This window comes from Martes martes, assembly GCF_963455335.1.
Source record: "Martes martes genome assembly, contig: scaffold_119, whole genome shotgun sequence".
Lineage (NCBI taxonomy): Eukaryota > Metazoa > Chordata > Mammalia > Carnivora > Mustelidae > Martes > Martes martes.
Window position 1 is genome coordinate 34,963 of NW_027666574.1, and position 25,460 is coordinate 60,422.

The 25,460-nt window shown below is 38.4% G+C and overlaps 1 protein-coding gene across 1 annotated transcript in view; it reads right to left on the minus strand.

The window, feature by feature from the left end:
* The window catches only part of LOC308337917 (ankyrin repeat domain-containing protein 26-like), a gene marked incomplete at its 3' end in the record, with an annotated part of 66,459 nt that overhangs the window by 19,747 nt on the left and 21,252 nt on the right, over nucleotides 1-25,460 (minus strand). Inside the window, exons 2-10 of the mRNA XM_080831463.1 lie at nucleotides 24,567-24,681; nucleotides 24,236-24,409; nucleotides 21,572-21,678; nucleotides 19,967-20,104; nucleotides 17,819-17,886; nucleotides 13,798-13,826; nucleotides 13,634-13,706; nucleotides 8,436-8,509; nucleotides 5,873-6,021 (exon numbers count right to left, since the gene is read on the minus strand). Coding sequence (XP_080687589.1) covers nucleotides 5,873-6,021; nucleotides 8,436-8,509; nucleotides 13,634-13,706; nucleotides 13,798-13,826; nucleotides 17,819-17,886; nucleotides 19,967-20,104; nucleotides 21,572-21,678; nucleotides 24,236-24,409; nucleotides 24,567-24,681 — 927 coding nt within the window. The remainder of the gene's footprint in view (nucleotides 1-5,872; nucleotides 6,022-8,435; nucleotides 8,510-13,633; nucleotides 13,707-13,797; nucleotides 13,827-17,818; nucleotides 17,887-19,966; nucleotides 20,105-21,571; nucleotides 21,679-24,235; nucleotides 24,410-24,566; nucleotides 24,682-25,460) is intronic.

The following is a 25,460-nucleotide window of genomic DNA, read 5'->3' on the forward strand; positions in this document are numbered from 1 at the left end:
TAATTTAATTAATTTTTAAGCAAAAATTAAATTAAAAAAAAAAAAGGAAGGAGCAAGGAGCAAGCAAGCCATAAGAGTATTATTGATGGGAAAAGCACTCCAGACAGAGTCAACAGGAAGTAGAGAGGTAAGCTCAAAGTGTTTATAGTGAGGAAAAAAAAAAAAAAAAAGTGAAACATTCAGTGTACCTCAGCAGAGTGAAAAGGACAGAAAATAGGAGTTCAAATCAAGGAGAGGTAGTAAGCAATAGGGAGAGACCTGAGATGAATAGATCATACAAGGCCTTGTAGGTGTTAGAAAGAACTTCGGCACATACTCTGAGCGAAATGGGAGGCAACTGGGGTTTGAGCAGAGGAAGACATACTCTGACTTATGTTTTAAAAGATCCACTGTGTTTAGAATTAATGGGAAAAGAAAAGGCAAAAGAACGAACAAACAAGAAGACCAATTAGTTAATTATTACACCGATACAGACAACAGATGACAGTGGCTTGGTCATGGAGGATGTGTTTGGCTTCTGATTATATTTTGAAGGAAGACCTGACAAGATTGGCTGACAGATTAGATGGGGCATGTATGAAAAAGAAAAAGACAGGAGTCAAAGATGATACCAAGTTTTTTGGCAGAGCAACTAGAATTGTCATTAACTTAATTAGGAAAGATAAGAAAGGCAGGTATAAGAAAGAATATCAGTAGTTCAATTTTGGGCATGTTAAGTTTGCAATACCCAATAACTATCCCCCAAAATATCAAATAGGTGGTTTTATATGTAAGTCTGGAATTCCACAGAGAGATGTGGGCTGGAGATACAAACTTGAGGATCATTAGAATATACAAGATAGTAAAAGTCAATGGGACGCCTGGGTGGCTCAGTTGGTTGGGCAGCTGCCTTCGGCTTGGGTCATGATCCCAGCGTCCTGGGATCGAGTCCCACATCGGGCTCCTTGCTCCGCGGGGAGCCTGCTTCTCCCTCTGCCTCTGCCTGCCACTGTGCCTGTGCTCGCTCGCTCTCTCTCTAACAAATAAGTAAATTAAAAAAAGAAAAAAGATAGTAAAAGTCAAGACAAGGAAAATCAAGGACTGATTCCTGGAAGGAGAATCAGGAGAATGAGGAGAAAGAAGCAAATCAGGCTGAGATGTACAGACTAGAAAGGCAGGGGGAAACCAGGTGAGTGAGTGATATTCTGAAAGCTACATGAAGACAGAATTTTGGAGAAGAGAGTTTTCCAATGGGTCAAATATTGCTGATAGGTTAAAAAAAGAGAGATCTAAGAAATTATGTCTAGATTTATTAAAATGAAAATCAGTGGTAACCTTTGAAAATCAATTTTGGAGTAATGGGAGTGAAAATTACTAGTGAGAATTCAAGAGTGAATGGGAGGGAAGTAAGGATCACTGAGTGTACGTGGTTCTTTTAAGGATTTCATAGCAAAGTGGAAGCCACAGTCACAGATGACTCAATTTTCTTGTTTAGTTCAATCCTTACACAAAGATGATGTAGTATTTTTGTAATATTTTGAAATTTTTTAAATTAAATACATGTAGCACTAATTTTTTTTTTTATGTGCCTGACCAAGGGGACGCCTGAGTGGCTTAGCCGGTTAAGTCTTCGACTCTTGGTTTTGGCTCAGGCCATGATCTCAGGGTTGTGGGATCAAGCCCTGCACAGGGCTCTACTCTCAGTGCCAAGCCCGCTTGTCCCTCTCCCCACCACTGCACCTCACCCCCCACTCTCTCTCTAATATAAACAAATAAAATCTTTTTAAAAAGCCAAACCAAAGCATTAAATAATTCATGAAATTATACAAGCAAAAGACTCTTTAAAAATTTCCTAGATATATAATATTATATAAACTGATTATCATTTTTCTCATGCTTAGAAAGACCACAGAAAAACTCTAAGTTCCAACAGCAGTATTTCATGCTTGATAAAAATCATCTAACTCTAGGATATCTTCTACTATCCAAAATCATTAGTCATATTAAAATTCTGTAAGGAAAGTACAAGGGGTTTAGAATGTAGAAAATATTCCTATTTTGTAAACTGAATTCTCATAAATTCTATAATATGAAGTCACTATTGAAAATTTTGGTGAGGCGCATGTAGAAATAGATTCTCTTTAAAAAGGAAGGATAATATGCTGGGGTGGGGGGAGGGAGAGGGGGGTGGGGTTATGGACATTGGGGAGGGTATGTGCTATGGTGAGTGCGGTGAAGTGTGTAAATCTGGCAATTCACAGACATGTACTCCTGGGGATAAAAATACATTATATGTTTATTTAAAAAATAATAATAAATTAAAAAATTAAAAATAAAATAAATTAATTTTTGTAAAAAAGGAAGGATAATAGCACGCGTGCATGGTACCTTAAGAAGAAGATTCAACGCATTAGCAACATCTTGGTTTATAGCACAGGGATCAAATCAAATGTTTGTATAGAACATGGGAGAAGTTGCTATATGAAATCTCTTGGTAATACTCAGATCAATTTGAGGGTCCAACATTTGAGCACTCATGCATTAGGAACCAAAACCAAAACCTAGTGACTAGCAATTTTGTTGGTAATAAGAGTGCCAGTATAGCAGGTAACTTCCTTTTGCAACACAGCAGATTTTAAAAGTATTCCATTTTTCACAAAACTCGACCATTCTCCTACACCATACACAAAGATAAATTCTAAATGGATGAAAGACCTCAATGTGAGACAGGAATCCATCAAAATCCTAGAGCAGCACATAGGTAGTAACCTCTTCGACATCAGCCACAGCAACTTCTTTCAAGACATGTCTCCAAAGGCAAGGGAAACAAAAGTGAAAATGAACTTTTGGGATTTCCTCAAGATAAAAAGCTTCTGCACAGCAAAGGAAACAGTCAACAAAACAAAGAGACAACCCACGGAATGGGAGAACATATTCGCAACTGACACTACAGATAAAAGGCTGGTATCCAAGATCTATAAAGTACTTTATATCCAAGAGGCTGGTATCCAAGATCTATAAAGTACTTCCCAAACTTCACACCCAAAAAACAAATAATCAAGTCAAAAAATGTGCAGAACAACAGACACATGAAAAAGTGCTCCACATCACTCAGCATCAGGGAAATACAGATCAAAACCACAATGAGATACCACCTCACACCAGTCAGAATGGCTAAAATTAACAAGTCAGGAAATGACAAATCCTGGCCAGGATGCGAAGAGAGGGGAACCCTCCTACACTGTTGGTGGGAATGCAAGCTGGTGCAACCACTCTGGAAAGCAGCATGGAGATTCCTCAAAAAAGTGGAAAAAAGAGCTACCTTATGACCCAGCGATCGCACTACGGGGTATTTACCCTAAAGATACATATGTAGTGATCCGAAGGGGCATGGGCACCTGAATGTTTATAGCAGCAATGTCCACAATAGCCAAACAATGGAAAGAACCTCGATGTCCATCAACAGATGAATGGATAAAGATGATGCGTGGTATACACACACACACACACACACACACACACACATATATACATATATATACATATACATATATATATATGTGTGTGTGTGTGTGTGTATATATATATATAATGGAATAGTATGCAGCCATCAAAAGAAATGAAATCTTGCCATTTGTGATGACATGGATAGAACTAGAGGGTATTATGCTGAGTGAAATAAGTCAATCAGAGAAAGACAACAATCATATGATCTCCCTGATATGAGGAAGTTGAGAGGCAACATGGGGGACTTGGGGGGTAGGAAAGAAATAAATGAAACAAGATGGGATCGGGAGCGAGACAAACCATAAGAGACTCTTAATCTCACAAAACAAAGTGATGGTTGCTGGGGGAAGAGGGGTAGGGAGAGGGTGGTTGGGTTATGGACATTGGGGAAGGTATATGCTATAGTGAGTACTATGAAGTGTGTAAACCTGGTGATTCACAGACCTGTACCCCTGGGGCTAATAATACATTATATGTTAATAAAAAAATAAAAAATTATATTAAAAAATGGGCAGAAGACATGAACAGACACTTCTCCAAAGAAGACATACAAATGGCTAACGGACACATGAAAAAATGTTCATCATCATTAGCCATCGGGAAATTCAAATCAAAACTACATTGAGATACCAACTTACACCAGTTAGAATGCCCAAAATTAACAGGACAGGAAACAACAAATGTTGGAGAGAATGTGAGAAAGAGGAAACCTGTTACACTGTTGGGAATGCAAGTTGGTGCAGCTGCTTTGGAAAATAGTGTGGAGGTTCCTCAAAAAGTTAAAAACAGGGCGCCTGGGTGGCTCAGTGGGTTGGTCCTCTGCCTTCGCCTCAGGTCATGATCTCAGGGTCCTGGGATCGAGTCCTGCATCGGGCTCCCTGCTCGGCAGGGAGCCTGCTTCCTCCTCTCTCTCTCTGCCTGCCTCTCTGCCTACTTGGGATCTCTCTCTGTCAAATAAATAAATAAAAATCTAAATATATATATAATGTAAATATATATATAATGTAAATATATATATATATATATATATATATATATATATATATATATATATATAAACAGAGCTACCCTAAGACCCAGCAATTGCATTACTGGGTATTTACCCCAAAGATACAGATGTAGTGAAAAGAAGGGCCATATGCATCCCAATGTTCATAGCAGCAATGTCTACAATAGCCAAACTGTGGAAGGAGCAGAGGTAACCTTCAACAGATGAATGGATAAAGAAGATATGGTCCATATATACAATGGAATATTCCTCAGCCATCAAAAAGGATGAATACCAACATCTGCATCAACGTGATGGAACTGAAGGAGATTATGCTGAGTGAAATAAGTCAAGCAGAGAAAGACAATTATGACATGGTTTCACTTATTTGTGGAACATAAGGAATAGCATGGAGGAATTAGAAGGAAGGGAAAAATGAAGGGGGGAAAATAAGAGGGGGAGATGAACCATGAGACACTATGGACTCTGGGAATCAAACTGAGGGTTTTAAAGGGGAATGGGGTGGGGGAGTTGAGTGAGCCCAATGATGGGTATTAAGTAGGGCATGTATTGCATGGAGCACTGGGTGTTATACACAAACAACGAATCACAGAACACTACATCAAAAACTAATGATGTACTGTATGGTGACTACCATAGCGCAATTAAAAAAAAAAAAAAGAAAAAGAAATGCTGGGGTAGAAAAATAAATAAGTAAATAAAAGTATTCTAAAATTTGCATAAAACATGACATCAAACCAAAAACTTTAAATATACTTTGTTAAACAATCAGTACCTTGTAGACCTAAACTCATTTTTTCAAACAGTCGCGTACTACATTGTTTTACAGGGGTGAAAGTTTACTTCCCTATTGACAGATACTTAGACTATCTCCAACTTTTTATATGAAAATAATGCTATAATAAATATCCTTAACATATGTCATATTTTATATATATATAAATGTATAATAAATGTCCTTAGAATGTGTGTGTGTGTGTGTGTGTGTGTGTGTGTTACACAAGTCATGTTTTCCTATAGGATCTAGTCCTAGCAATGAAGTTCTTGGGATAAGAGGTCAGAATATATAAAATTTTTGAAACACACTGCTAAATCACCCTTCGGAAGGGCTTTACCAATTTTATTTAACAACAGTGTATAAGAATGCCCTTTTCTTCACATTTGCTAACTTTGGTTGTTAATTTTTTAATAAAATATTTATCACTATGATAGCAAAAAATGGTATCTCATTATTTAAATTTTTCTGATTAGCACCCAAGATGAAATAGCCTTACTAAAAAACATAAAATTTGTTAATCATGAATGTTAGCTCCAACTAGAATTTGTTTTATAGGAAAATAATAATTACCTACTATTTAAGCATTGCTATAGGCTTACCCATCAGATTCTTCATTTTCCATAATAGGAAATAGGTTGTTATCAGTTTTTCCACTCCCTCTTTGATGCATTAGTCCAGCAGCAGCAGAAGCATATACGCTTTCTAATACTGCCATTTCATCATTTTGGTGCTTCTCCGTTTCTTCAATCTTTAATGGAAGTTTGATAGGAAGGATAATCGTTACTAGTTTATTCATTAAAATGAACTTTTTTCATTAATTATACATGTTTTAAAGATTTTATTTATTTATTCATCAGAGAGAGAGAGAGCGCACAAGCAGGAGGAGGTGCCAGCAATGGGAGAAGCAGGCTCCCTCCTGAGCAGGGAGCCCAATGCAGGACCCCATCCCAGGACCCTGGGATCATGACCCAAGCCAAAGGCAGGCTCTTAACCAACTGAGCCACCCAGGCATCCCAGAACTTTTTTCATTAATTATATCATTTGACTCTTAGTTTGTCCTAATTTTAATTGATAAAAATATTTTGTGCTTATCATTACAAGTAACTGCAATTTTTATAAATTCTGCTTCATTTCTGTGTCAATAAAAAGAGAGGAATTTGGACACGTGGATACCTCGTTGGCTAAGTATCTGCCTTGGGCTCAGGTCATGATCCCAGAGTCCTGGGACAGAGTTCAGGCCTGCTTCTTCTGCCAGGACTTCCCCCTGCTTGTGTGCACATGCTGTCTCTCTCTCTCTCTCTCTCTCTCTCTCTCTCACTCTCTCTCTGACAAGTAAATAAAATCTTTAAAATAACTAGTTTGGTTTATACTTTTTGCCATTTGCATGTCAAACTCCTGGTCTTCTTTCCCTTCAAACGTAACCCCTGGGTTCCTTACTTTTTTATTTTCTATGTCACTATCAAAACTCTCATTTTTGTTAAAAATATGCTCAAAGTCTGATTTGTTATCATTTTCAGAGTCTGATTTATTTTCACTTAAGGAAAGATCAGAAGATGACTGGCAACTATGATCTGAGGATGAATGAGGAAGAACGACATTTTCAAGTCTAGACTCTTTCTGTTCAAAGATGCAAATGCATCTTTTTTCTCACAATCAAGTCTATCATTTGTCAAATTAGAAGGTATTTCCATTAAGTTTGCTCCTTCTTTAAAGTGACCATGTAGTGAATCTTCCTTAGGATAAGCAGTAATTTTTTTTTTTCCACAAATTTCACCAAACTTCTGCTTTAACTCTCTGGTGATGAGTTTTAACTTATTTTTCCACTCTAATTTGTCTTGTTTGGTCCACATGTTCTCACACTTTTGAACAGAGGGATGTTCTGAATATAAAAATCTATCATCCTCTCTATCACATTCCTTATTCATTCCTGGTTCTTGAGCCATTTTTGACAGATATAAAAGTTAAATTGCTGTGTTTCATTTTCAGATGTCCTTTCTGTTGGCATACATGTTTGTAAAATAACTTTATCCTTAAGTAATCAAGTATGGACAAAGAAAAAATTAGAAAATAATTAAAATTTAACTGTTAAATGTCTTAATCTATGTTAAGCTGCTCCCAAGTCACTGGATTGTAACTAAGAAGCGAAAATAACTTGCCCTAGCCTGAGACAGAAGAAAAACACAAATCCATAAACTTAACTTTGTCAGTTTTTTTAAACTAAACAATTCATTACATGTCACATCTACCAAAAAATGAATTAGATGATTTTCAATGTTATAAACTTAAAACCATTTTATCTTACCATACCTTAAACAGTGACCCCAATAGTGCATTTGAGAATTTTTTTAAAGATTAATAACTAGAGAATAGACAAACTTATTATTAGGAGCCAAAATCAATAAACATCAATCAGAAAGAAAAATAAATTCCTAAATTTTAATTCAAATTATATACTATGATAGTGTTATACATCACTATAAATTATCTGCCTGTATCCAGCTATTGTAACGTCCACTGAGAGTGGATAAGAAAAATGTGAATAATATTTACAGATTCCCTATATGGAAATGAAATAACTGAAAACGTTCCTGTTTATTACCCAAATACAAAGGTCCCATCCTGGAAGGTTTGATTCTACAATAGGCAATTGTGTTCATTTTATGATCCTACTCTCTGAAGTCAACTACACAGAGATCACAAGACAAAATAAATCTTTAATCTTGGCATTAGTGACTGACAATACAGAACTGCACGTTTTGAACCACTGAGAACTGCACATTAAGAACCACTCCTTCTACATGAATCTAAGTCAATAGTCATAATTGTTATACTGCACTTAATTTCAACTGCTTAAACATATGGTTCAGTATTTGATGTCAACTTTTTAGCATGTAAAAACTTACAAAAATGGAAGAAGCAAACAATATTCAGAAATTTTTTTGGTCCGATTCCAAGGATGAAGTTTAACTACAAGCTACTATAAATTCTAACAATATTTTAAATATGGTAACTTGTAAAATTTTACAAAAACTAAATACTAAATTATAATCGATCAACTTCAATACATTTTGTTCAGAAGATAATTTCATTTGAGCTATGTTACATTCTTAAAGCAGGGAAAACAATATAAAATTGGAAATTTAAATTTAAATTTGTATATACCTGCAGGTGTTTATTTTCACTTTCATTAAGACTTTCTTCCTCTTTTTCTGTTGTCATTTCTAAGTCTAGTTCTGCTGAAAAATATATATATTTTATTAAAATGGACAAATTAGACTGGTTAGATAAAAGCTATAACCTTCATAAAAATAGAAAACAACATCTTATCAATTAAGAGTTTAAATGAAACATAATCTTTAGCTGGATATTTACTTTAAGAAATACTTTTCATTATCAAAAACTTCAACAAACCATTTGGGAAATACTAAACATCACTAGGTTAAAGGCACACAAACATCTCAAAGAATCATTCACAAATTCACCCACCTAACACCAATGAACAAAACAATCAGAAACAAATTTTTAAAATGCAGCAGAAAGATATAAAATCACAACAGACTATTCTTTACCTTGTTACAGTACCTCTTAAACGTCACCCTAAGCTTCAACTACAACATTATTCATGGTTTCCAAAATTACTAGTATTTTTTATGCCTTTATCAGTGTACAACCTTCCTATGGGTGTATTTCCCTGATGAATGTAAACATTCCTAAAATGTTTTCCTCTACTTCTTGACAAATTTCTTCACATCTTCTAGGACACAGACTGCTACACAAAGTCATCCTTGATTAAGGCTACCCTTCCCTAGATAAATAGATCTCTTTCTTTGGGGCTACGTTAGTACCATACAGATTTTTCTAGTGCATCTTCACCACCCGAACTGTAAGTTACTTCTTTATGTGTACATATTCCTTTTGTTACTAGACTGTATGGGACAATCTCTCTCTTTCTCTTTTTTCAAGAGAGAGACGGGGGGGAAGGAGAAGAGGGAGAGAGAATTTTGACCAGGCTCCACGCCCAGCACTGAACCCCACTTGGGGCTTGACCTGAGCCAAAATCAAGAGTTGGACACTCAACCGACTGAGCCCCCCAGGGGCCCCTGTATGGGACAATCTCTTAAATCATCTCTGTGTAAACAGTCTTTATTCCACTCAGTAATTATTTACTGAGTTCCCAGTAAGTGCTAGGCACCCAGGTTTAAAGCAGCATGTAGATAAAAGGTGTCAGGAATGGTTTTTGTAGAGATAATGCCTGAACTGAGACAGCAACACTGAGGTCAGCCAGAGTCAAAGGGGTTAGAGGGCGCAGTAAGACAAGGGAGAGAAACACACAACAGGGTAAATATCTGTCTAAAATACAGGAATCAAAGAGGAAGACATCAAAAGCAGTTCAGATGCCAGAGAAAAGGGCAGACAGTAGAAAGGGTTAGAGAGCTTAGCAGAACTCAAAATTATGAAAGCCTTATATGTAATTTTAAGATACCTGGACACAAACATATTTTCAACAATGGTTCACAGTCATATTTGCATTCGAGACACATCACTCTAAATGCTGTGGAGAGGGATGAATCTGAGGGGCATTGTAATAAAAGATGGGAGATGAATGAGAAGGCACTGATGCAAAATAAAGATGAAGCACACCTGAACCGACAGAATGGTTCTAGAAATATTGAGGATATAAAATTATCAGGGCCAGTACAGAATAAATCTATATTAAATGAGTAAATACACAATCGTGGGTCCCTAGCAACCAATTTTGCTCGTTACTTTATAAAAGGCATCAAGTGGGAATTATTCTACATGAACTGTTTTAAGTTGAATGTATTTATTTTATAATTTTTCTGTTCCATATCTTCCTATGTTACAGAAGCCTGTGGGTGCTTTGTTTTAAAAGTCCTGCTTCTTGGATCTACCAAGCTCATGAGGAAGTAACAGGAACAAGTCACTTGTATAGGTAAGTAACTTTGAATTTATTGTCTGCGTTCACTACTCTAGGAGATAATTGAAAATCTTTTGAAACTATAGTGTTAATTCTACAAGTAAAGAAAGAACATAAAACTACAGGGGTGAAAAAAATACTGTACAATTTATTAGTACCGACCTGATCATATGACTGATGAAAGGCCCTTAGTTAACTGGTACATTAAGTAGAGCACACATTAGATATGGTTAATCAGTAGACTGAGTATATCAGGAGAATGTTATTTTTAAACGGTGTAGTACTCCTTAAAACCAATATTCCACCTATTCATCAAAATTAATGAAGGGGGGCGCCTGGGTGGCTCAGTCAGTTAAGCGGCTGCCTTCAGCTCAGGTCATGACTGGATCCTGGGATGGAGTCCTCCATCGGGCTCCCAGGTCAGTGGGGAGTCTGCTTCTCCCTCTGCCCCTCCTCCCACTTTTTCTCTCAATCTCTCTCAAATAAATAAAATCTTCAAATAATAATAATAATAATAATAATAATAATAATAAGGGGCATCTGGGTGGCTCAGTGAAGTAAGTGTCTGGCTGTTGATTTCATCTCAGGTCATGATCTCAGGGTCGTGAGATCCAGCCCCACATCAGACCCCGTGCTAAGCGTGAAGCCTGCTGCTTGGGGTTCTCTCCCTCCCTCTCCTTCTGCCTTACCTCCTTCCCTCCCCACTTTCTTGCTCTCTAAAAAAATAAAATAAAAATAATAAAACAAGAACATAGACTATGCATACATAGTTGAGAAGATGATACTATATAGTAAATTCTCAATGATTCCCATTAATGCTGGGAAAGCCAACTCTAAAATAAAGTCATAGAGAATATAGGAAATATTTTAATATTTGGTTTGGGAAGCTGCATTTTCTAGTTACATTGAATATAATTGGACCAATACTTGTGAATTTAAAGCTATAAAAATAAAGTTAAGAAACTTTGTTTTCAATAAGCAATCTTTAGACCTCAACCTAGTATCCCCAGCCGAGCACAAACTTCTAAATATAATACTGCCACCCACTCTCAAGTGAATGCTAAAAACAGCCTAAAAGAAATTACAATCTCCAAAATCTTTTTAAAAAAAGATTCCACGGGGGATATGGACATTGGGGAGGGTATGTGCTATGATGACTGCTGTGAAATGGGTAAACGTAGCGATTCACAGACCTGTACCTCCTAGGGATAAAAATACATTATATGTTTATTAAAATTTTAAAAAAATTCTATTTATTAAAATAAAAAATATGTATTTCAGAATTAGTGTCACACTTACTGATAATAAAAATTTTAATATTTAGGGAACCAATCCTGTATTTCTATAGTTTCCAAAAGTAGTTTGATTTGGTAGATCATGTCAGTCTTTCAAGGGTTTTTGGAAACAGCTCTCGTACCAAAAAATTACCTATCTTAAAAAAAAAGAAAGCCATAGCTTCCGTATCTCACTTGAGTAATGAAGACCGACGTAACCTGTATCTTTGATGTCCAAAAGACCTGAGGAGGATGGATATGTGGTTCTAGTGCAAATACCCTCGAGCCATCTAAAGTGAATCCTCTGGAGTTTCATTCTCAACTCCAAGACTTCTAAGCTAACGTACCTTTCCCTTTTCCCTTGTTCCCTTCGCTATGCCCCTTCAAAAAGTAATTTCTGGGAGCACCCGGACGGAACGGCGGGTTGAGCATCTGGCTCCTGATTTTGACTCAGCTCATGAGGACAGAGTCTTCAGATGGAACCCTGCATGGAGGCTCCAGGCTCAGAAGTGAGCCTCTTTAAGGAACCTCTCCCTCTGCCTTTGCCCCTCCCCCTGATCATTCTCTGTCTCTCTCAATCTTGCTCCCTGAAACAAATAAAGGAAAACAAAATCCTAAAAAAAGACTTATTTGTGGATCTATAGTCTTGATTGTTCTGCTTTTACACCCTTTTTATTAGGGATTATCTCCACCACTTCTTTCCTTTTTAGTTAGCACTAGTATCTTACATCTATAACCTCCCTTTCTGCATCTCCTTTCTCCCGTCTAGCTGAAAACATGCTTACAAACAAAAAGAAAATAATGTTTTCCTTGATCCTGTGGTGTCTTGAAGTATCCAGTGGCCTTTCCAGGTGTCTCTACGTGGAAGTCTCCACCCTTGCAATGGAGCACATGACCAACGGACCATTGATATTTGCATCACCTGACAGGTCAGAATGCAGGATCCCAGACCTGCCGCTCACAATGTTCATTATTTTTGAAAGATTGTATTTATCTCTTTGACAGAGAGAGATCACAAGTAGGCAGAGAGGCAGGCAGAGAGAGAGGGGGAAGCAGGCTCCCTGCGGAGCAGAGAGCCGGATGCGGGGCTCAATCCCAGGATCCTGAGGTCATGACCCGAGCCCAAGGCAGAGGCTTAACCCACTGAGCCACCCACGCGCCCCTCACAATGTGCACTTCTTTTTTTTTTAAAGATTTCTTTCCTTCTTTCTTTCTTTCTTTCTTTGACAGAGAGATCACAAGTAGGCAGAGAGGAAGGCAGAGAGAGAGAGAGGGGGAAGCAGGCTCCCCGCAGAGCAGAGAGCCTGATGTGGGGCTCGATCCCAGGACCCTGGGATCACGACCTGAGCCGAAGGCAGAGGCTTTAACCCACTGAGCCACCCAGGCGCCCCCACAATGTGCATTTTTAACAAGGTCTCCGAGGATTCAGTAACATTGGAGAAATTCTGGTCCATACTGAGTCTGCTGCCACATTCCTTCACCTTAACTTCACCTTCGAGAAGCAAGCTTCACGTTCGTCACTATCAATTCTTCAAAACTGGAAAAGTCTTAAAAGTCACAAACTTTCTAATAGACTTTTTAGCACGGCTAAGGCTTCCTCAATTTCCCCCAAACTGACCCTGCTCTCTTCTCCTTCCAATACTCTTACTTGGCACTCAATGATACGATTTATGAAGTACCACCATTTCACATGCCATCCAGCCACACATTCTTATAGCTGACTAGAACATAGCTTTGCATCATCAACCACGTCCGTCCTTAATGTCTTCCCAGCAGCGAGGAAAGCAGTAACAGGGGGAAAATTTTGGTATCCGACTCCGACAGGTTTTGGTACCGGAAGCGCCCCTGATACCCCTCCGGCATTTCAAACAGTCTGCTCTTCCTTTTAAAAGAATTGAGCGAAACCTTCCATGTTTCAGAAGCTCTTGTTCCTAGGCTTATAAATATCTTCTGTTCAAACATAGATATCAGCAATAACATCTACCTTATTTATGTCAGAACCTTCACTGAAGCTTGCCCCCAAAATTAAATAACTAACTAACTAAATAACTAACTAAATAAAAAGACTTCAGAATAAGAAGACTGTGAGCATTTCAAATATTTTAGTGGACTTCTTTACACCGTTCAGTTTATATTGTAAAATTTACCTGATTGGGATGCTTGAATTTCCTCCATGTCTCTGGGTGGATTCGAAATAAAACCTTTCCCCTCCACAGCAAGCTGAATGGGTATTGAAACAATATGATTAAGACATAATGAATATTTCATGCAATCTGTAGTTAAAGCCTCAAAATAAAAATGTAAGTTTTACCTTCCGGTGAGAATAGTTTCCTGGAGAATCTAAAAAGCAAAAGGGTCATCTAGTTAGCTCCATGTACATAGAGAACCCCACAAACACTCATGCACTTAGTACTAAGCTGAATCCTCATGCCTGGCTCAGATGACAAATGGGTTTGGGGGTTGTTTCTGCAGACAGGAAGGTGGGTTGGCCAGAAGGGCAATTTCTAATGAGAGGAACAAATCGTGACCCTGAGTGGACATACGTGAAAGCCCATGGTAGAATGCTACACCACATCCTTAAGGCAGCACAGCAGAATCATTTATACCATTGGACTCTAAGTATGTATGACCTGCTTCAATTTGTCCTGTCCTGTAGGAGTACACATTGCTGGGATTAAGCCCCGTGTCAGGCTCCCTGCTCAATGGGGAGTCTCCTTCTCCCTCTCCCTCTGCCCTTCGGCCCCACTTGTGCTCTCTCGCAAATAAATAAAATCTTTTTAAAAGTCTTAAATTAAAAAAATGAGAAAGACATAAGGCCTTGAAAAAGAACAACATTGTAAATTGATTAGTTGGGCCTCCTGACTTTTTCAGTATAGAGGAGTGAACATTTCATAATGGACTGATACTAGACTAAGGAAATAGAAGGGTCCTTTATCTTCCAGTCTCTTTACATGGTTTTTTCCCAATCTATCCTCCACATGAGGGGTGACCAAACTATGGCCACAGGCCAAGTTGGACCAGTCACATGTGACTGTGCTCCCATAAAACTTTATTTACAGGACCAGATGGTTGGTTCTTGCTATTCACCTACGTATTGCTACGGCTGCTTTCACACTATAATGGTAGTTGTAGTTGAGAAACCACAGGGCCTAAAATATTCACTATCTGGCCCTTTAGAGAAAAAGCTTGGTGATCCCTATTTTGTGCCACAACCAGAAGGCCCTAATTCAAATCTAATCTTGTTACCCTTCTGCTTCACATTCTCCAGTGAATCCCTGCATCAAGTACTGCTGGCTCCCTCCCCAATAACCATGCCAGAGTCTTCATTCTTGCTGGAGAACCACAACTTTATTTGGATATTTCTTGTCCCAAAGACGAAGAAGGTGGCCTTACCCCAGCTTCAAAAGGAGAAATGATTATTCTAAGCTAATCACAGTACCTGATTTACCAGCGGCTGGTTTAGGAACAAGCACGTGATATAACCTAGCTTATAAGATGTTACAGTAAATTTACTGCAAGCTTCTGAGTTTTCTTCCTATTTAAAGAAACATATAGGGATGCCTGGGTGGCTCGGTTGTTAAGCCTCAGCCTTCAGCTTGGGTCATGATTCGAGGGTCCTGGGATCCAGCCCCACGTCAGGCTCCCTGCTCAGCAAGAGGCCTGCTTCTCCCTCTGCCGCTTCCCCCTGCTTGTATTCCCTCTCTGTCTGTCTCTCTCTGTCAAATAAATAAATAAAATCTTTTAAAAAAATAAAAGGAACATATAAAGAAAAACAGTCCTTCCAGTCATTGAATATTGTCATGTGAGAATATGCCTCGAACTGTTGCTAATTAGCCAATCAGGAAAGGAAATATAAAATACCGCCAACCTCAAAGCTAAAAAGAGACAACTGGAATCCTGGTGACATCACTGAACCATCAAAACAATTCTGGTTCCTCCTGTTTTAGTCACTGTTTTGTTTGGTTTGCTTTCTTTAGATTTATTGATTTGAGAGAGAGTGCACGCATGCAAGAGAGAGTACACGAACGGGGGGAATGGCAGAGGAGGAGAATCGTCAAGCAGACTCCATGCTGAGCACGGAGCCCAGTGGGATGTGGGGCTTGATCTCATGACCCATGAGACTGTGACCTGAGCTAAAACTAAGAGTCAATGCATAACTGACTAAGCCACCCAGGTGGCCCCGTTTTAGTCACTATTATAAGTCACCTGTTATTCGCAGCTAAAAGCATTCGACCTGATAAATTTGCCAAGGTCTACAGCCTAAGAGCTACACCTTTCCATGGTACTGAAAAACTTTCATTAGCTTGCCTTAGCTAAGTATTCACTCATTCCAACCATTCCCATAGCACACTTTTTGTACCAGCAAAATTGAACTGCTCGTAAGTGCTCCCAAGTTCACTCGTACATCTGAGCATCTGCACTGCTGTTCCCTGTGCAAAACATGTCATCTTGATGGACGTTTCTCCTGCCAAACATGGTTCTTCTGCCTCTTTACCTGGCAAACTTAATACTCGGTCTGCATACTTACCTTAAATTCTACCCACTCTTCTAAAACTCTAACTTGTCACTATTGACTTACATATTAAGTACCAATAAAAACATAACAATGATAATTATAAGCACTAGGGGACTCTGGCACATAGTAAGCACGGAATAAAGTAGAGTAAATAATAAAAATAGAGTAGTAAAAACAGAGTAAATAATAAGAATGACAATGATAATAACAAACTCCCAGAGGGAAGGGATTGTGTTTTTTGAATGTTTGTATTCTATATCAGAGTAACACTTAGTGGCTAAAAGACACTTGATAGTTATTTGCTAAGTGAACAAATGAAAATGAGTAAATTGCAAAACCAAACCAACCTACAGATTTTCTTTGATAAAAGTCTACTAAGTTAAAGGTTCCTTCATACATGTCAGATTGTACAATGCACTAGGTGCCACATCTAGGGAGCAGTGGTAGCATTTTTGTTACTGTGAACCATTTTTCTGCTTTTGTTATAATCTGTTGAGCCTCAGAGTTGCCCCATTTGAATTTTTATTATGATAATCTTTTTACTAATGGCAACAGAGTGTCATGTTCTAACAAAATTACAGTATCATGACAATTATGCAATGAACAGAAGAAAACATTGTTCTAATAAAGTCAACATATCTCATTCTCTTTAACTAATGAGAAATGAAGTTGTTAATGATATCTTATTGATACAACAATATATAAAACCACCTATGATTCTCAAGGCATTTCTTTTCTGATTTCTGTACCACGGACAGTCACCTTTAAAGAAAAAAAACAGTCTCACTGGTATTGCTGCATACTAGCTAAGTTTTCCAGTTCTTATTGCTTGCCATTTGTTTATGGTACCAGGAAGGTATTATAGAGTTCCCAGTTTTGAGGATAGCTCCTTTTTTAATGAGACAAATCAGTATGTAATAATACTTACTAAATGTAATCCACTTGTAAAAACTAAAAGATCCATTTTCATAACAAGTTCAAGTTGTTTTAATATGCTTATAAAGGAAACATAAAACATACTAACTTAAAAATCTCTCTCTTATTTACACAAAGATATAAGGGATTTTAGGGGTCATGACTAAAATAATGAATTTCTTTTCAGACAATAATGTCTCATATGTTAAATTACCTACAATTAACTTCCTTTTTCGTTGTTGTTCACACTGAGGTACCATTTTTTTTTTTAATTATGGTCAGTTAGCCAGCACATACTACATCGTAAGTTTCTGATGTAGTGTTCAATGATTAATTAGCTGCATATAACACCCAGTGCTCATCACGACACGTGCCCTCCTTAATACTCATCACCCAGTTCCCCCATTCCCCCACTCCATCCTTCCATAACCCTCAGTTTGTTTCCTGGAGTCCGGTCTCTCTCATGGATTTGTTCCTATTGTTCATGACAGTATTTAAAGTCTTAAATAATTCTGAATACTAGACTATTAAGAAAGAAAAAAAAAATAGAGGCCCCTGGGTGGCTCAGTTGGGTAAGCATCTGCCTTCAGCTCAGGTCAAGATCCCTGGACCCTGGGACTGAGTCCAACATTGGGCTCCCTGCTCAGTGGGAAACCTGCTTCTCCCTGTCCCTCTGCCTGTGCTCTCTCTCTCTCTCTCTGTCAAATAAATAAATAAAATCGAGAGAGAGAGAGAGAGAGAGAGAGAAAGAGAAAGAAAGGAAGAAAGCAAGAAAGTGAGCTTATGCAATTTACACATTGGGGTTTTTTTTTTCCCCCCACTGCTCTTTCATAATCAAAACTTCCTTACTCTGCCTTCATCTATGTGACCACCAAAAGTACTTCACTCTGAAAAGTCTTACCTGGATTGTTATTTGGCGAAAAATTTTTAAATCTTTCTTCTCTATGTTGGGCAATTATTTGGCGATTGCTACATATAAAAAGGGGTGATAAACAATGTTACTATTTTAATACTGATATGAAAAACATTTACCAAATATATCAATTCATAAGAGTATTTCGAATAATATCAGAGCTAATATCAAACCTTAAATTACCCCATATACTTTAAAGGAAGGTGAACCAGTCATGAAGTAGTAACTTAGCAATTAGTAGTATTAGCTTGCCATAACGGAACGTGTCTTGAACTCAGTGGTCCTAACTCTGTAACCACAGCTATTTGCTCTTGGACGAGCCACTTCTCTCTGGCTCCAAGTCTTCCTCTATAAAACAGGCATCTTACTGCCTTATTTCACAAGGTTGTTAAGAGGATTTCACGAAATATTAGACCCAAAACATGGCCTCTCGGGAAAGGGGACACCCACCACTCTGGGAAGGGCTGTATGAGACCTTTCATCAGCCCATAAGAAAAGGCGCTCCTCAGGATTTAAAGCAGGCTTGAGATATAGGCCTAGAAACAAAGGAGAAAGGAAAGTCCAGGCTCTTCCTGTAGCATTACTTGAACCTCTCTAACAGCTTAGAAGGGTCCCAACTGCCATCTGCTAGCGGGATAGAAAAGCAAAATCCTCAAGCGGTACTTCATTATGAAGGTCTGTGCTAACATATGGGCTTCATGTAAGGCTTTTGAGTGCAAAGGGAAGGGTGTGTGTGGCTAAAGCCAGGGGGCCCAATGGCCAGAACAGGGTGCTGGTGCCTTGGAATAGCAGCTGAGCATACAAGCATATGTCGTAAACTAAAAAATGTGGTAACTTTGAAGTCTCATCGTGGGTCACCAGGAAGACTGAGGAATGCGGATCAGCAAGGGCATCCTGGGAGCAAAGGTCAATCATAACCATAACCAAACTGCAGAAAAATAACATTGCCTTCTAGAGGGCAGGTCTGCACAAAAAGTTATTTGCAGGGGTGCCTGGGTGGCTCAGTCATTTAAGCATCTGCCTTCAGCTCAGTCATGATCTTGGGGTCCTAGAATTGAGCCCCATGTCTGGCTCCCTGCTCTAACCCCTTCCCCTGCTCATGCTCTCACTCTCTCTCTCAAAAAATAAAATCTTTAGTTTTCTTTCTTTTTTTAAAGATATTTATTTATTTATTTGAGTGAGAGAATGAGAGAGGGAGGGAGAAAACATGAGAGCGGGGAGGGTCAGAGGGAGAAGCAGACTCCCTGCTGAGCAGGGAGCCAGTTGGGGGACTCGATCCTGGGACTCCAGGATCATGACCTGAGCCAAAGACAGTCGCTTAACAGAGTCACCAAGGTACTACACACAGCAATGTTGCAGCAACAGAATCAAAGGAAACAAGGGAATGACAAGAATGTCCTTTTTTCCCTCCAAATGACTTGCGAAAGAGGATGGTCTCTTTGGTCTTAGGGAACTCCTTAGGTTCCTGGAAAATTCAAGGGGGAAAGTATAAGAGATAACCCTCAAGGGAAAGTATAGGGTTTTCTACTAAACTGAACATCTCAAGACCCAAGTAACTAGTTAGGAAAAAAAAAAAAAAAAAAGATGTTGGATGTTGGGGCACCTAGGTGGCTCACTTGGCACTTGGTTAAGCATCTGCATTCAGCTCAGGTCACAGTCTTGGGGGACTGGGGTTGAGCCCCACATCAGGCTCCCTGCTCAGCAGGGAATCTGCTTCTTCCTCTGTCCCTACCCTGTCCCTCTCTGAAATAAATAAATAAAATCTACAAAGAAAGGAAGAGAGGAAGAGAGGGAGGGAGGGATGGAGGCAGGAAGGAAAACAAACAAACAAACAAACAAATGTAACTTTCTTTGTACCCCATGCATAAGAGTTATCCTTGGAATGAAACAGATACAGTTAAGATCCCTAAAGACAAAGGTCTCAATAGTCCTGAGATAAAGAATCCTGCACCCATTGTTATTGCTAACTAGTCTAGCCTTTGTCTTGGTTTCTGACAAATGATGGGGGCTAACTCACTGCCATCCCAACATTGCCCAAATCAAACTACGAACTCTCAACCACTACATAAGAACTAAGAGTTAAACTATTTTAAACTTCAGTTTAGTGATAACTAACATTTTAATGTACACACTTACACATAAAATCCACAAAAATCAGCATAGTCTTCTGCCGTCCATCCACATTCATCTTGAGAAGAGGTATTAACACCTTGCTGAAGAAGAAGCCTGACTACATCTGGAGATTTAAGAGTTGCAGCAAGCATGAGGGCTGTTCTAAAATAACAGAGACATAACTTCACCCTTAGGAACTCAGAGTTATCTAAACAGCAAATTTCATATACTTTACCAGATTAATATCTTGCCTGTCGGTCCAGAATTGACCATTAACACGTTCAAGTGTTTATCTTTGTAAATTACCTCCATGGCTAAAATTAAAGGACAAAAAAGAAGCCTCTTGTCCCCCCTGGGTATGAGAGTAGAGGTTGCTAATTTAAAGTCACTTGATGAACAAGAAACTATGCTAAATTCTTTTAAAAAAGAATTCCCCATTTCTTCCTTAAGCTGATTCAGTGTACCTCCATGCCTTCTAGAGGACAGGTCTGTATAAAAAGTAATTTGCAGGGGTGCCTGGGTGGCTCAGTCATTTAAGCGTCTGCCTTCAGCTCAGTCATGAACTTAGGGTCCTGGAATTGAGCCCCACATATGGCTCCCTGCTCTAACCCCTTCCCCTGCTCATGCTCTCTCTCTCTCAAAAAATAATAAAATCTTTAAAAGTAAAAAAATAAAAAAAAACAAAAAAGCTATTTGCAGGCTTAAAATAACAGTATTCACACTAACAGTAACAAAAGAGTCATAGTTGCAGTTAATGATACTAAGATAAGCATGTGTTAGGCACTAAATTAAATACTATATATGTAAGATATTATTTACACACAACAACGCTTGAAGGATATATTATCCTCCTTTTCATATGAGAGAATGTATCTGGTGATGATAAGTAATGTTTCCAAAGTCACATACCCAGCAAGTAGGAAAGGAATTAAACCTAGTCTTGTGTCTATCTAAAGTCCATCTCTTTTCTCTTTATCACCAACCTATGATTTGTCCTCACTAAAAGAAAAATCTATTCAATTAAAGTTATCTTTCATCCTTCTACCCTTACCAACGAAAACAAAACAAAACAAAACAAAAAATATACTGAACACGAAAAAGGATGATAAGCCCACACTATCTGGTAATACTAATTAATAATCACTTAGGGATCATCTAACATCAGTATTCTTAAAAAAAAAAAAAGACAATTTAAAGCAAGGAGTCATTCAAAAGATAAAACAACTCCTATTTATGTTTAATATGCATCTTTTAAAGAAAATATATATGAAGTAGAAGTTTCCAAAAAATACTATAAAAGGGTAAGAAGTTCAGTATTGTGTCATAAAATAAAAGGAGTCCACACTTTATAATAAAACTAATATGAAACCCATTTAGCTAACATAAAATCACATGGCAGAAAAAAAAAGATTGCAAATCACATCAGTTAATGATATGAAGGAATATAAATTCTGCCGTATACTGTTCTTCATATTGCCCCATCAGAATAACTGCTTTCTGCCTAACTGATGACATGTCGACATTTTTCACTATATAATTATAAATTAATCCTCTTCTTATTAAGTTAGTCTGACTTAACTGTTACCATCCTAGAACAATATAAGGTTTAAAAAAAGACAACTACTGTACCTTTTGGACTTATCAACCACATGTACATCTGCTTTTTTTCCAATTAACAATTCCACCATTTGGTGTTTGTTTTCATTTACAGCAAGTAAAAAAGGTGTGAGTTCCAACTGTAAAAGTGTAAAAACAATTTATCATTTACAATTTATAATTTACAAAGTTACATATTTCCATACTGAATTTTAAAACCTATAAAGGATCCTCTAAACTTAAACACATATATAAGTACTCTAACCCCCCCATCCTCCCCATCCCCCCATCCTCCCCACCCCCCGACCCTCCCTCACCCCCCTGCTTTCACCAGCTGCTCCTTCTCTTTACAACAGCCCTCCTCAGGGGGTCTGGGTGGCTCAGTCTGAGCTTCTGCCTTCAGCTCAGGTCATGAGCCCAGTGCCCTGGGATGCAGCCCCATGTCAGGCTCCCTGCTCCGTGGGGAGTCAGCTTCTCCTTCTCCCTCTGCCCCACACCTCTGCTCATGCTCTCTCTCCCACTCTCACTCTCTCAACTTAATAAATATTTTTGAAAAAAATAAAACAAATTAAGTTAAATAGCCCTCCTCCACCTCTTCAACAGATTAACTGTAGTCATTCTCCAAATCTTACTTCAAACATTGGCTGGTTCCAAGAATCTCGGCTTCTATCACAGCATTTAGCATTGTATACTCCAATTATTTTATTGCACCCCATCGAAACCAAGAGCTTTCTGAGGGAAGGGACTATTTTTTATCTCTGTATCTCCAAACTCTAAGACATAGCTGTAAAAGCTTAAAGTATTTTTACTGAGTTAACAGCCTAAATGATTATCTCTGGAGTAGTGTTTCTCAAATTATATCCCAAAGAACACACACTTTGCTGGAAGGTGAGGATTGTGCCTCAATAGAAAGAGTCAATGATCCTCTATGTTTGAGAAATATTACAGAACTGCACTATATCTCTCGCACAAAAGAAATCGGTTTAAATTTGCTTATCCCCATTTGACAATACTTTTCACGGCAAACATTAACATTTGAGAAATTAGAGTTTCAGGGATACAGTGTCGAGAGCTTTCCAATAAAGGTGAAGGTTTTCTCCAGGTTATACCAACATGCTTGATTCTCTTCTATCAATGGTATCAGGATCCCAGATGTCAACATAAAGCACTCTTGCTCCAAATGGGTCACTGAGGAGATGCACTCTGAATTAAAAGAGCAGCTCTGGGGCATCTGGGTGGATCGGCCAGTTAAGCGTCTGCCTTCGGCTCAGGCCGTGCTCTCGGGGTCCTGGGATCCAGCCCTGCATCAGGCTCCCCTACTTTTCCCTCTCCCTCTGCCCTTCCTCCCTACTCATGTGTGTTGTCTCTCACACTCTCTCTCAAATACATAAAATCTTTTTTTTTTTTTAAACTTCATTAAAGTGAAATCTTAAAACTTCGAATAACTGACTTGACAGTTTACAGCACTGTTAGCCAAAGCCGGCCTCTTTCAAAACTTGAAGAAAACCAACACTTGGGTCAACTAAATCTTAGTAACTATAAGCAATTGTAGATAATTGCTGCATTTAAGAATGAAAATGTATCAAAGATTAGTGTTAATATCAGCTGAATCATAGAGACATAGATCACTTCTCTATCTCTATAACAAGATCATGGTCTTAGAGCAGAATAAAGCATATTCCATGTAAAATTACTCAGAAGTACTCCTTGGGTTAGAAGCCGAGGCATAAAAATTCTTGCTATGTGAAGAACATGCTTCTCTTCTTACAAGTCTGTATATGTGCTTTCTTCCTGCTTTCTTTCTTTACAGTTCCTACAAAAATGTATTTCCAAAAAGTACGCTCAAGAAAAAAAAAATTAAAAAATAAAAATAAAGGGAAATCTTAGACAATTAAGTTATTTCAAAATATTTTCATTCAGGGAATGCTCGAGCTTCTACATATGAAAAATTGACCCTATCTATGTCAACCAACAGTGCTTCCTTAAGGGCAGTGGTAGGAGGTGACGCACGTCAAAGAAATAACAAGTGGAATAGTGAGCGCGGTCCTCCACTACTCCCCATGCACAGCTATACCCCCCCGAGGACCTACACAATGCTGAGGAGGAACTACTCTGTGAAATGGGAGACCCCATTGCGGTACATGGCAGGCAGAGTGGCTATGAGCGCAAGTAGACGCCCCTGTAGGATGTCATGACCCGATCCCCCTGCTCTCATCTTCAGAACCTTGGGGCCTGGAGTGGCCAGGGCCTGCAACCTGCTGCTTTCTCCTCCCACTTGCACTCACTCAAGTTACCCCACTGGGTCATGGACTCCCACCCATTCCCAGCAGCACCCATTTCCTAAGCCCCTGCACAGCACTCAGCCTCCATCATCACCTCACTCCCCTCCAGGCCCTCAATCCTTTGTGGGCTCTGAGCCCACCATCCACTCCCAAGCACTAATGGGAAGATTCTCCTTCTGGGGTGGAAGAGTGGATGGGAAACAGAACTCTGCCCTTTCTGTGCGCATCGTCGATCTCTAGTTCTCCCTGCCCTGGCTTTGGAGTTGTTTCCGTGGTGATAGGACTTGATGTATCGAATTCAGTATTTATTATTTATTACATATATAAATAAATACGTAAATAAATGTTTTGTCGCTAAAAAAATTTATATGTATGTTTTAAAATTTCAAATACTTTATCAATAAAGTTGACATACCTTGTTTCTTGCTTCAATATTTGCATGGTATAAAATCAGCTTCTCTACTATTGACGTGTTGTCACCAGCAACAGCATAGTGGAGGGCAGTATTGCCAAAGTTATCCGTAAGGTGTGGATTAGCACCGTGTTCTAAGAGAATAGTTACACACGTCTCTTCCTGGTATTGTATAGCCTGTCAGTAGTATCCCAAGAAACAGAGTGTAAATTCTGGGAATTTAAAGCAAGCATGCCACAGTTTTCACCAATTAGTTACATTTAAATGCAATAAAGTTTCATTCTACGTAATTCAATCAAATCCATCTCAGGCAGACACAGCTGCTACCACACACCTTCATTAGAGGAGTCCTACATTCTTTATCACAGAGATTAAGCTGGCATTTCCTCTGTACAAGAAGAGTCACCATGTCGGCATGGCCAATGGTACAGGCCAGATGGAGAGGAGTCCTAGGAAAGTGAAAGAACGTTTTAGGAAATTATAGTGCACTACTTCAAAACATGCAGTTAATTCATGTAATCGTAAACGTTAAATAGCATCTTATTCCTTTGACTCAAAAACAAAGATTTAGTTTTCTTTTGACGAAAGTACAATATGTATTAGTGATTAGTCACCATGCTAGTAAAAGAGCGGGCTATCTGACTAGGTAGAGCGTGACCTCAGGATTCAGCTCAACCTGGGTTTAAATCCTACTTAACTCTGTCACTTAATAGTTATTACTCAGCCTTATCCTCAATTTCCTCCTCAACAAAATGGACATGAAAATAGTTATCTCGTGTCCCCTGCCCTGCTCAGTTTGAAGGTCATGTAACTCTTGATCTCAAGGGTCATGAATTCAAGCCCCGTGTTGGCTATAGAGATTACTAAAAACTAATAAAAATAAAATAAAGAATAGTTATCTCACAAGACCTCGTCACCATGCTTAAATGAGGATCTATGCAAAGTTTTTTACATATTATTATTATAACTATTACTATTGCTACTACTGTACAAAGACAACTCTCCTATTAGGTAAAGTGATACAATTATGCCTACTTCTCAGATATGTTTTAAATATTCACAGGAATACTATATATCAATGATTCTAGGAGGCTCATTTTGTCACCTTTTAGTATCTCTGACATTGGGATGCAATTTATAATTCAAAATGTCTTACAACTATAATTGGCAGAATTTTTTAAGATTTCTTATTGGTATATAAAGTGGTGGGGCATCACACAATCAATGT